Below are 13,630 nucleotides of genomic sequence, written 5' to 3'. Positions count from 1 at the left end.
CGAAAAATATAGTAAGGGGAATGTATATTTAATAATTCATATATTATAACTGCAGCTAGAATTGTATTTGCACAAAATTGGAAGAGATCCCCACAGATGAGAATTTGATCAGAAAAATATTAGAACGTGCAGAAATGAATAGACTAACACTAGCAATTAAGGAGAAAGAACAAACTGAATATTACATGACATGGGACTTACTTTATTAATGGTTAGATCAGGGGTAGTCAACCTTTTTATACCTTCTGCCCACTTTTTTATCTCTGTTAGTGGTAAAATTTTCTAACCGCCCACCGGTTCCACAGTAATGCACCGTGTATCGTTGTCTGCGCATGCCTCTCGCGTTTGGGTTGGGGGGGGCAGCTACCAGCTCTGCTTGTCTGTTACAGCTGGGTGGTGTGGGGGGAGATGAGCGAGCTATTCTGGGATTTTGTTTCCAGTCGCACTATAGCGCCATTTAGTTTCACTTATGTAATGTGAACTAAACTTATGCGCAGGCAATACAAATAGTATATTTTCAGAAATTTAAATTGTCACAGGGAATTTTATGAAAACCTAATGAAATGTTTTTTTTTTATTCAAAAAGTTTTACAGAAATTTTTTTCCCCCTTTCCCCCCCCTCCCCTCCTCCCTCCCTTCACAACCCCCCTCTCCCCCCTCCGACTTCCCGGAACGAGCACAAGGTATAGTTAAAAATAAAACAAACATATGCTAAAAAAATTTCGTCCCAACTTAATTATACCCCTACAATCATCAATTCCTAACTTCCCCCGAAAACAATCAAAAATAATACATCATAATCATTCAAAAACAGTCTGATAACTTTTAGTCTGATATCTACTTTGAATATAGTCAATCCATTTTTTCCATTCCTTTAAGTATCTTTCTTGTGTATTATCTTTCAAAAAGGCTGATATCTTCGCCATCTCAGCCAAATTGGCAACTTTCAATATCCATTCTTCTATTGTAGGTACTACTTTTTTCTTCCAGTATTGTCCTATTAGTAATCTTGCTGCTGTTATTAGATTTAAAATCAATTTAGTCTCAATTACTGTACAGTCCGTAATAATTCCCAACAGAAAAAATTGCGGCAGGAACTTTATCTTCTTTTTCAAAACATTTTGTAAAATCCACCAAATTTTTATCCAAAAGGCCTTTATATCCTTACAAGTCCACCAAATGTGAAAATATGTAGCATCATCACAATTACATCTCCAACATTTTGCTTGCATATCTGGATACATACACGATAATTTTTTAGGATCTAAATGCCATCTATAAAACATTTTATAAAAAATTTCCCTCAGATTCTGTGCCTGCGTGAATTTAACATTTCTAACCCAAATTTTTTCCCAAGTTTCCAATAATATTGGCTCCTGAAAATTTTGTGCCCACTTTATCATACAATCCTTTACCAAGTCCCTTTCAGAATCTATTTCAAGTAACACATTATACAATCTCTTTATATGCTCCTGAGACTGATTTCTAATTTGCTTTACCAAATTTTCCTCGTTCTGCTCTAAACCAATTTTCTGATCTTCCTTCCATCTAGCACGTAATTGCTCATATTGAAACCAAGTATAATTTTTCCCTTCTTCTTTAGTACGTGCAGAGATTTTAATTGCAAATTACCTCTTTCAGTATACAAAAGATCTTTATATGTAATCATTTCCTGATTCTGTTCTATATTTATATTCTCTATTGTATGTCTAGGACTTGCCCATATAGGAACCTTATAATTTAGTTTATAAGAGTATTTTTTCCAAACACGCAGAAGAGCAGTCCTTAACACATGATTTTTAAAGGCCTTATCCACTTTTTTGTCATAAATTAAATATGCATGCCATCCATATAGCAAGTCATAACCTTCTATATTCAAAATTCTTTCCTCCGTTAAATTAAACCAATCACTTATTGCAGAGAGAGCAGCTGCTTCATAGTATAATTTAAAATTGGGCATTTTAAACCTCCCTTTCCGAGAATCTTGAATTATTTTCATTTTAACCCTAGCTTTTTTACCTTCCCATATAAATTTGTTAATTCCCTTCTGCCATTCCTCAAGATTCTTATCTTTCTTAATTATTGGTATCATCTGAAAGAGGAATAAAAATCTAGGTAAAACATTCATTTTAATAGCAGCTATTCTCCCCAGCAAGGATAATTGCAATTTTTTCCAAACAATCAACTCCTTCTGAACTTTTTGCCATAAAATCTCATAATTATTCTTATACAATTTTATACAATTTGACGATGTAATATAGACCCCTAAGTATTTAACCTTCTTTACAATTTCAAATCCTGTTATTTCCTCTAGTTTTTCTTTCTGTTGTCTGACCATATTTTTTATTATCACTTTTGTCTTTTTCTGATTTACCTTAAACCCTGAAACCTTCCCATATTGATCAATTATTTCCAACAATGATTTACTTAATGAAAATGTTTTTAAATAATGCTATGATAATTTTTTAAAAAGTCAATTAAATTTAAAAAAAGGAAAGTGCTTCAGTATTGGACAAAATCCCTACCGCCCACCATGAAAGCTGGAACGGCCACTAGTGGGCGGTAGGGACCAGGTTGACTACCACTGGGTTAGATAAAAAAATGGAAGTTAGAAACACGGAAACAAAAGAAAAAGATTAGTGAAATAAAAAAGATATGTCAAGAAAAAGAAGTAAATATTATGATTATTATGTTTAATACTGTGTTTCCCCGAAAATACATGTCCCGAAAATAAGACCAAGCCTGATTTTTGGGGTAGGCATAAATATACGCTCTCCCCCAAAAATAAGCCCTAGTGAAGAGGTGGGCGTGGCCAACACGGAAGGCAGCCCTTCCCTTCTGCGGTCACCTCCTGGAGGTTCAGCCTCATAATTGCTGCCCACTGATCAGCTGAGCCAGCGAGGGTTGTGCAACTCGGCTCAGATCTCCAGAGCACCTCTCTAGCTGCCGGTCTCCCTCCTCTTTTCCTGCCTATCTTTCTTTACTTGGGATCACAGCACAGATACACAAAATGCTCCATCCGAAGCCTTCAGCCTTGCAATCCGAGCAGGGGCCTCAGTGCTGCAATCCCAAGTAAAGAACGATCGGGCAGGAGAAAAGGAGGAGGGATTTTCCTGCAGCCTGTCCTTTCTTTGGGATTGCAGCACAGATGCCCCTGCTAGGATTGCAAGGCTGAAGGCTTCGGATGGAGCATTTTGGAGATGTATGTCTGTGGTGCGATCCCAAAGAAAGGACAGGCTGAAGGAAAATCCCCCCCCTTTTTTTCCTGCCGATCATTCTTTACTTGGGATTGCAGCACAGACACACATCCCCAAACTGCTCCATCTGAAGCCTTCAGCCGTGTGTGTGTGTGTGTGTGTGTGTGTGTGTGTGTGTGTGTGAGAGAGAGAGAGAGAGAGAGAGAGAGAGAGAGAGAAGGAGATGAGAGAGAGAAAGAGAGGGAAGAGAGATGAGACAAAGAGAGAGATCTGATCCAACCTTGGAGAGTTATCCAGGGCTGGCAGCAATGTTCTCTCCGTCGTTGTGCCCCCCACCCCCACACACACACAGGTCCTCACCTCCACCCCAAACCTCCCAAAGCAGCCACATCCCTTCACTAAGCTGCTTTCCAGCTACGTTCTCCACCATCACATGCAGGGCAATAAAAGTAGTCTGTGAGACTACAGTAAAAACACATTCCAACTTTGAAAGATTTTTTTTTCTTCATGAGAAGTTGGAAGGTCTGAACTACCGTATTTTTCCCCCCTCGTCCAACAGACTACTTCTCTTGTCCTGAACATGCAGTGGAGAATGGAACTGGAGAGAAGCTTAGTGAAGGGAAGTGGCTGCCCTGGGCTGGGAGGGGGAGGGTTTGGGTGGCCTGGCTGAAGGACTTTCAGGTAAGCCAATGCGGGGCCTTGGGGCAGCTCCGCAGCCCTTGCCTTGCTTTGTCCTCCACCCCCGCACCACCTTGCTTCGTTCTTCTTTGCAACGTGAGGTCTCTCACAGTAAGGAGAATTGCAGGCAATTCTCGTTACTGTGAGAGGGTGCACATTGTTTCTGGGCAGGGGAGGCTTGGTCCTCTGATCCAGTTCCCCTTCACTGTTTCTCTTTTTCTCTCTCTCTGTCGCTCACACACACACATAGGGAGAGATATTTGATCTCTTGAACTGCTGCGCACTTTTCACCCAGAGGGAGACGAAGCAGGTGAAAAGTGTTTGGGCGCCTGATAGGCAGCGGCCTGCATTGTCAAATGTTTGGGCTGCTGAGTGCCGGCCTGTACACCTATTCGGTGCTGCAGGGGGTGAGCTACAGCTATGCTTTGCAGGCCCTGGTGGCCCCTGCAACTCTCGTGCCAGCTCTGCACACAGCTGGCCTGAGAGCTGCAGCACCCACCAGACCCAGGATTATAGCCTGGCACCTGCAGCACCAAGTAGGCATGCAGGCTGGCACTCAGTAGCCCAAAGGAGACGCCTTCCTGCCAGAGTTCAGTGTCCAGCCGGGGAGTGGTTCTCAGGACTAACCAATTGTCAACCAGCCGGCTGCATGGTAGGAGGGGGCTTCCTGTCCACCTGAAAGAGAGGCTGGGTTGCATAAAGGGGCTTTCCCCCCCACCCAAGACCCGCTCAAGTGCCGGGCTGTGGGCTCCACCACATGGAGCCTCAATTGGGGCTAAGCACTTGGCAACCGATTGAGGTAAGACTGTTCTTGAAGGGGACGTGAGATGTGTGGGGCAGCCGTGATTCTTGCTGTTTCTTCTCCCCCCCTCGCTGGGCATGGCAGGGCTTCCTGCCCCTCAGTTCTACCCCTCCCCACCCCTCCTCACCTGCCACCCTCAAATTGTGCCCCAAAATAATAAGACCCCCGAAAATAAGGCCAAGCCCTTATTTCAGGGTTCAAAAAATATAAGAGAGGGACTTATTTTTGGAGAAACACGGTATTTATCATTTTAATATTATAGAATTAATGTTAATGTAATGAATATTGCTATAAATCTTGATTATTTGTACCCGGACGACACAGTGTTTAATTGAAGATGGAATTATTTATATTAAAAAATAATATATATATATATATATAAAAGATAAATTCTTGCATCTTGCCCTCAGTTAAGGCTAGAACTACTCTGCATTCTTCATCTTCAATTTATTAGGGTATACAAAGTAAGTATGCTAGTTTAGGATTGAAGAGTAACAATATTTATGGGGGGCATTAAATTGGTAAACTTTATACCATAAAGTAATTAAATCTATATACTGCCCCTTGTGACATGGATGCAAATATATATTTATACAATTGCCTCAATATTTTTCTCACTTTCATGTACAATATTTTGTATTTATCATATTTTTTGGCGTATAAGACGTACCTTCCCCCCAAAAAAAGGGCCTCTGGTGGCTCAGACTGCTAAGACAGTCTGTTATTAACACAGCTGCTTGCAATTACTGCAGGTTCAAGTCCCACCAGGCCCAAGGTTGACTCAGCCTTCCATCCTTTATAAGGTAGGTAAAATGAGGACCCAGATTGTTGGGGGCAATAAGTTGACTTTGTATATAATATACAAATGGATGAAGACTATTGCTAACATAGTGTAAGCCGCCCTGAGTCTTCGGAGAAGGGCGGGATATAAATGCAAAAAAAAAAAAAAAAAGAGGGTGAAAATTTGGTTGCAACTTATACATTGAATGTAGCCCCGTCCACCCACCGGCCCCCACCTCTGCCTCCCAGCAATTTGCCTCCTTGCAGCAAACAGCCCGTTTCAGTTTCAGCACAGCCTGATTAGCAAAATCAGCTGATTATTGGTTGGATTGGCCTCCTGACTATCAGCTGCAGGGATTGCCATTGCCTATTGCTGCACGCCCCATTTTCGACCTCCACTGTTTGCTGCAAGGAGGCAAATTGCTGGGAGGCAGAGGCAGATTTTTTTTTCTTGTACTAATCAGGCTGTGTTGAAACTGAAAATGAAACTGAAACAGGCTGTTTGCTGCAAGGAGACAAATTGCTGGCAGGCAGAAGCAGATTTTTTTTTCTTTTCCTCACCAAAAAAGGTAGGTACGTCTTATAGTCCGGAGCATCTTATACTCCGAAAAATATGGTATATACTTGCACATTCATGGTACATGCATATACATGATGCTTTCTTCTGGAATAAACCACATTATGCAGAAAAGGAGTAAGAAATAGTAAGCCATGAATTAGATTAAAAAAGAGAGGGGAAAACATAACTAAAACTAGCTTATATACTAACTTAATTAATGACATCTCCAGGCCTTTCGGGGGGGAAGGGGGAATCCTGATACTACATTCTTTACTTTTTGTTCTTTGAATTTCTCTCCTTTCTCTTTTTTGAGGATATCATAAATTCCAGACAACCACAACTTTCTCTGTCTTTCCCTTTATCTGAACTCATTCACTTCTCTTTTAATATATTGTTTCATTCATTCATCACATTTATATAGCTGCCAATCTCACAAAACATGACTCTGGGCAGCACACAATAAAAACAGACTATAAAAGGAAATAAGTATTCCATCATTTCATGAAGTCCTCATTCATTCTTTCTGTATGACCAAAGACCTTCCATTCATACTTGTTACTCATTTTTGTATGTAATCTACACTCATTCAGTACCCATTCATTCTTCACATTATCTCTTTCCTTACTACACACACTTGTTAAATACCCCATTTCCACTGCAGTTAATCTGCATTTCTCTGGCTGTATTAAATTCTCACTTTTACTAATATTTACATATCTTAAAATATTTGTCCTTTATTTTTAGCAGAAATTCTAAGCTATACAAATTCATTTGCTTGCTCTAGTTTTTGTCATTAATATATGGCATTGTAATAATTCATTCTATCTTCCCTGTAATTTCTCCCCCAAAACATCTCTAATACAACTACAAGTATTCTTATCCATTTATCCATAGATCTACAAAACAACCCAGGGGACATTACACATTTTTGTTTTATCCCTGCTCAGCCATGAATCATTCAATAGGCATTTCATTTCTTCTTGCAAATTCTTTACTTATGTATCTTATTTATTTGTTGCATTTAATAATGGGTCTTACATTCTATATTTGTATAAAACATTTCATAACTTAAGCCTATCAACAAGTATATAATAAACACTTGTATAACACTTGTATAATTCTCATATCCCTGTACTTCTCAATTCCTTGCTGAACAGAAAAATCTGATCTATACACCTCCTGTCCAGTGTAAAACTGGACTTCCCAAATTTTGCTGATTGTCACATCTTGGGCCATATCAATCAAAATTCTGCCAAATGCCTCCCTAGGAAGGTTTAACAGAGTTATTTTTTCCATACGATTTAAAGTCCTAAAACAGTAACTTGGTTATTAAAAAAGTGAACAATTATACTCAAACCCTGTCTACAGAGTTGTGTTTTTAATGGTGTAACAGACAGCCCATAGTTGTATACTCTAAAATGTCCCTAAAGATTCTAAATTAGAATCAGTGTAATCCTTGTTGAAAGTTATATGCTTTCATTATTTGAAAATAAAAAAACGACATTTCAAGTTTTTGTCAAACACAATCACCCGAAATATTTTTTTCTAGCACAAAAAATCGTGGAAAGTTTCACAGTTCCAGTCCCTGTCCAATTATTTTGTTTGTTAGCAAAAAAAAAAAAAAAAAAAAGCAGTAACATACTTTTATCTGAAACATTACATTTTAAAAAGTAGCAGGTTAATTTTCATATTTTATCATTCACTTGTACTAAAAGGAAACAAAATAAAAGGGAGTAAGGGATGACTGAGTGAGTAAGGTATTGTCAACAAGGCATGGAAGAAAGCCCTAAGATGATGAGTCAGCAAGCTCTTTGCAGACTAATTATCTTCATGTGTTATAACTGCAAAAGATTTCACTTTGCACCATAGAACAGCCATTCTCGTTTTAAAAAATATTTAAGTCAGCAATTCTTTGGATCTGTCTCTAGCACTAACTGAAGCACAAGAGTCCCCCTTGCAAAGCAAAGGACAAAAATAAATGCTCTCTATTACTGTTATTCCCCTTTAAATGGGACCTGTGAGAACATTACGAAAGCCCAAAAGTTACAGCAAAGAGCTTCAGGGACTGCACTTAGAATTCTCAAGGATCTGAAATGAAGAGCTTCTGCCCATTATGGCTACCAAGGGATCAGAGTTTAAAGAACACATACAGAAGACAACATTGACCAGATGTTTACTTACATGTCTAAATGAGCTGTGAGGTGCTGCTGTTGCTCCTGTATCTTCCAAATAGTCATCCCAACTGAACTCTGCTTCTTCCACAACAGATCCTGCATCTACAATAATCCAGAAACAAATAACAAATCTTAAATGGAAAGATGTAATTGTTATGGTATTATAAATTTCTTTACTGTAGATGTTTTTCCCACTGCTATGAAGACACGGGAAATATTCTATTGACATTGTGGATATTAAAATGTACGTAACTGCCAAATAACATAGATAATATGCACTAGTGTCAATTAAACAATGTCATTTGTGTGTCAGATACCAAAAGGTAACTATATGAATTACTAAAGCCCTTATGCTAATATAGTGGCCTAATACCTAAGCTGTAGTGAAGAGTTGTGGTTTTTTGAGATAGAATGTACCTTATTTCAAGGGTAATAGGATGGAAATTACGTGAAAAATCTTTTCAATTTTAAATTGATTGAAAAAGAATAACAGATTCATGAAGTAGGCACTAAATAATTTGCAGATATAAAAGGGCAGCTGCTTTTTTCATAAGTACTTTGGATTTGTGACCTATGCCCATAAACAGCATTCTTTTGATTTTATATATTGGATCTATCCTTAAACAAAAATATAATTTTGTAGTCAGTGGTGTCCTTTTTCCTGAATGGTATGTACTTTTAATTTGGAAGGTATACTTCTACGGATAAATACTTGGGCAGTTTTATTAAAAGAAAAAAAACCACAGGTGCAGAAACTATGAATAAAGCCAAAGGTCCATAAAAATCTCACATCTTGCTCTTCTTCTAGTATCTAGTAATTGTACAAGGTTTTGCCTTATCAAAGTTCTCAATTCCTGCTGGAAGAAATCCATTCACTTAATATGTATAGCATGTTTTCACAAATGCCTAACTTTTATTATACAGATAGTCCTCAAGTTACAACCATTTGCTCAAGCAACTGTTTGAAGTTATGGTATTGTGAATGTTCAGTGACTGTTTGAAGCTACGATGGTGCTGAATGAATAGTACTTACGCCAGGTCCCTTAGGTTACATTGTTTGGCAGCTCATCTGTATTTTTATGACAGCAGTGTCAAGAAAATGGTGAAAGTGAGTGGTGGAGCAAAAGCCTTGAAGTGCAAGGGGCCAAAAGGGCAAAGAAGTGGGAGTTGAAAGGAAGGTGGTTCCTTACCTTGGAAGAACCAACATCCAGGGCTGGGAGGGACCAAACCACAAGAATGGGTCCCTGGCTAGTGACTGATAGAACTGCTGGGATTGCCAACATGGTCACGTGAAATTGCACTTTATGATCACATTGCTTAGTGATGGAATTTCCAGTCTTAACTGCTGTTGTAATTCAAGGACTATCTGTATAGGGACATACATAATGTGTCATTCCTGAGTATGAGGAGCCTGTGGCCTTCCAGATATTGATGAGCTATAATTCCCAGTAGTTATCACTAGTCAGGCTGCCCGAGGCTACCAGAGCTGGCATTTAGCAAAATCTAGACAGCTTAATAGGTTTACCTGCAGACAGAGAAACCTAAAATTATAAACACTTGTCAATATTTGTAAAGCACATTGAAATAATTTGCTTAAATGTTGCTCAACCCCCATATGCTTATTTAGTCAAAAAGATATTACAGCAAAAATTGGCAAAGTTTAAGTAAAGTAGCTTTGGGCATTGGCACAAAAAGAACTATAAAGACCAGATGTAAAAAAAATGTTCAGGTCTGATTATTGTTTTTTGTGTGTATGCAAAAGAATAAGTGTGTGTTAAGTTTTTATTACAAATCTGATATTTCATTCAGACCTAAAGTATTTTTTTAGCTTACATATTGTAAGACAGGCTTTAAAATGTAACGGTTCAAAGACAGAAGAATAAGATACAGGAATACAGAATTCTCCAGGAAATAGTACAGGACTAGATGTTGGCAATATTCAAAAGCAAAATGTGAGATATTTATTTCAAAGCATTTCTGTATTCTTGCAACGTACAGTGTAATCATGTACAAAAGATACACTGAAGGATTTAACAAAGGACCGGTACAAGGTATGCCATAATCTTTAAAAATACTGGAGCTAAGGACTGCCAGCAGTTAATCTGCTAACAAAGATACAACAGCTGAAACAGATGGGACTCATGGGAGGCAGAAGGAGGAGCTTACTTATGGCATAGCCTATATTTTTTTAAACTGCAGTTTTATCCCTTTTAGAGCATATTGTTACAACCTACATCTGGTACAAAGATATTCTGACCTATTATCTTCAGTGGAAAAGATGGGAAAAATGTATTTCATTTGTTCATGAATATAATACATGCTAAGCAAAGCAAAAGATACAACATAAATAAATTTGAGAAATATATAAACCTCATTGTACTGTGTCTACTCTCTAAAGACTACAGATGCTAGATTTATCTGTAGTCCATTTTGTGCATTCTAGGAGAAAGTCCTAACTATGACTAGCAACACTGGACAGGACACACCTGACTGTTCCTTTATGCATTGTTAATATATTAGTTCAAGGCAGCTGCATTTCTCTTGCATACTCATTCTTTCCTGTCATCCTCTGATACAAAAAAACACCAGGAAGTTTCTTAGGGTACAAATGGAATATAGCCTATGCAAAGTTGTGATTTAAGAACTAGACTAAGATGGGAGAAATGTAAGTTCAAGTCCATCTTAAGTCATGAAGACACATCAAGTAACTTTGAACCTTACTGGGTCCTCACAAGGATAAAATAGAATATTAAAATAGTACTATACCAGGGGTGTCAAACTTGATTTCATTGAGGGCCGTATTAGGGTTGTGGTTGACCTCAGGGGGGCGGGGGGGCATGGCCAGAGTGGGTGTCACTCATGTCAGTGGGCGCCTGTGGTGACACAAGCGCTCTGCCAGTGAAAATGGGTTCCTGAGCTTTGTTTTCAGCTGGGATGGCCTCCTGCAACCAGGGAAATGGAGCTTGGGAGAGCTGTGCTCCTGAGCTCCATTTTTGCTGAAAGAAGTACTATGGGATCATCCTTTGCTGTTTCCAGTGTGGCCCTGCTGGCCAGATCTCAACACCCAGAGGACTGGATCCAGATCCCAGGGTGCAATAGCTGTTCTGTAAATATGTAGACAGACAGTAGACGACAGCAAAAAAGAATTTTCTTCCATCTGGAGATTGTCTAGATTTTTCTGCCAATATATGGCAGCCCAAATACTATATATGAATTCTTGAAGAAAAAACGGGATATAAAGTGAACAATCAGTTGGCCCAAAGGATCGGCTGGTTTAGGTAGGGGCTAAGGTAATTGGTCCCACATTAGTTCAGTATAACTGTGTATCTTCTGTATCCTTTTCTGATTTTATTTCTTATTTTGGATTTGAATTAGGTTCTCCTATATTAATATAGGAACTTTAGTTTTGCCAGCATTCCAATGTCTCCTGAAGGTGTTCAGTTCCTGGTGTTCCTGAATGGTTCTTGAAGCAGTACAGGTGAGGAGGTTGACAAGCAAGGTCAACCAACCCTTGATGCTCTCGAGTCTTTTTCTGCCCCTCAAGTTAGGAAATTCTCAGTGCAGCTTATTGTTTAAGGCATACAAAAATATGAGTAGGCACATGCCTGCCCCTGCCTGAATGCCCACCACTACTTCCTGATTCCTTAATCTTAATCGTAGATCTCTGCAGCTTTCTTTTAAAAGAATGTGAGTCTATATTTCCATTTGTCATGTTTCCTCAATAGTTCTTTTGGCTGCTAGGCAAAAATATTTCTATTCTTGATGGGACAGGAATGCTTGAGGATATAGCATTGTGCAGCTTTTCCTTTCTTTTTTTAATGTGCTGAGCTCATGAAATAATTTATAAATATAGTATAAGGGAATTCAAAGTCGTCCTTGTAGGGACAGGAAATATTACTTACGGGTTCTTGCTGTTATATTATATTGAACCCGATGAAGGCCCTTGTGATGTCACCTTGTGTTTTGTGAATATAGTGACAAAAATGTGCTAGGATTATACATATAATTTCCCTAGATCCATCAACATTAGTAGGCATGTGATTATTGTCATTAGAACAATTTCCACTGTAGTTTTTCCAATGCCTTTGCAGACACTTCAAGCATTTTTGAGTCATTTTTATTTTTTGTAATTTCTCCCCTTTCCAGGATCAATATACAATATATATAATGACCATTCTTATAGCAACACAACTCTAATTATAAAACAACTTAAGCATGAGTGTAGGACTGCTCTATTAGTATATAACCAGGACTTCTGTACTGTTCCAGAACTGCAATTTTACATTTAATGTTACTGCTGAATTACTGACCATTATATTCAAAGAAAACCGAATGGAATGGGAATATATACTCTGTGTGTGTGCATTTGTATAAACAGATAAAAAAACCAGTGTTATGTCTATAATTCAAAACCCTGCCTCAGTAAGAAATTAAACTTCATATTGTCATTAGTGCTTCAGCAATAAATACCTGAATTAACTAATGTTTCAAAACAAAAGGATGTAGCATTATTTCTCAATGTGCTCCATTTCATAGGAAGTAAAGTGGGGAATGTGATCAAAATCCAAGATTAATTTAAGTTGTCAGTATTTTAGTTCTTCATGTGTGAAAGATTGTATCAAAGATCTCAAATGTACTATAACTTTGTTCATTTTTGTCAATACTTTATATTTATTTCTTAAAAGGAAAACATTATACATACTCAAACTGGGAACTCAAAATGATAGCATGTCAAGGTATCAAAAATGAAATCCTAATAAATATTAATTCCAAATGTTACTTATATAAGTTTTTAAATTCTCAAAGCAGATAAATTACAAAATATAACTATAACATGATATAACATACCATATGTGCATTTAATTACGTATTGGGAAGTTCTGTATTAAAAAATAACTTCTGTTAAATAAAAATCCTAAATTCTATTTTTAGATAAAGAAATTGTAGCAATGACTTATTCTGGGGTCAAATGATTCTAAATACGCTGAGTTGGCATGATTCCATCTCCAGAACTATAATACCTGTCTCATGCTGCTGTTCTCCATTCATTTCCACAGCAATCTGGTAATACGGCTTGGGATCAGGAAGTAGAAAAACTCACTGGGTCACTGTCTTGATCTCATCAGCATCCCAGTGTCTGCTTCTTCAAGCTTTGTGTTGAAGCAAAAACTGTGAAGGAAATTTACAAGCATATTTTTATCCTTAAATTTAGAGCCATATTTTGTTTCTTTCATTTCTGTAGAATTAGAACAAGCTAAGTCAGCACTTCTACTTGATTCTACCCCAAAATCTACTTTTTTCTAATACAGAGGTGATTTTGTTACAGACTATTTTAAACAGGAGAGTAAAATAATGACACAGGTTCACTTCTAAGGTATAAATTCATTTTGTCTCACTTTGATACAACTTCTTAAGTCCATCAAAAATAAAGTCCCTAATT

The 13,630-nt window shown here is 37.9% G+C and overlaps 1 protein-coding gene across 7 annotated transcripts in view; it reads right to left on the bottom strand.

Moving 5' to 3' along the window:
* SFMBT1 (Scm like with four mbt domains 1) overlaps positions 1-13,630 on the bottom strand; it is a 146,411-nt gene that overhangs the window by 35,689 nt on the left and 97,092 nt on the right. For all 7 annotated transcript variants that reach the window (XM_058167445.1, XM_058167440.1, XM_058167442.1 and 4 more), the window contains 2 exons: positions 13,212-13,359; positions 8,198-8,292 (listed from right to left, as the gene is read on the bottom strand). In XM_058167445.1, the coding sequence (XP_058023428.1) occupies positions 8,198-8,292; positions 13,212-13,239 (123 nt within the window). In that variant the 5' untranslated portion in view covers positions 13,240-13,359. The remainder of the gene's footprint in view (positions 1-8,197; positions 8,293-13,211; positions 13,360-13,630) is intronic.

Source organism: Ahaetulla prasina, chromosome 2 (genome assembly GCF_028640845.1).
Source record: "Ahaetulla prasina isolate Xishuangbanna chromosome 2, ASM2864084v1, whole genome shotgun sequence".
NCBI lineage: Eukaryota > Metazoa > Chordata > Lepidosauria > Squamata > Colubridae > Ahaetulla > Ahaetulla prasina.
This window is presented reverse-complemented; position numbering and strand designations above follow the sequence as displayed.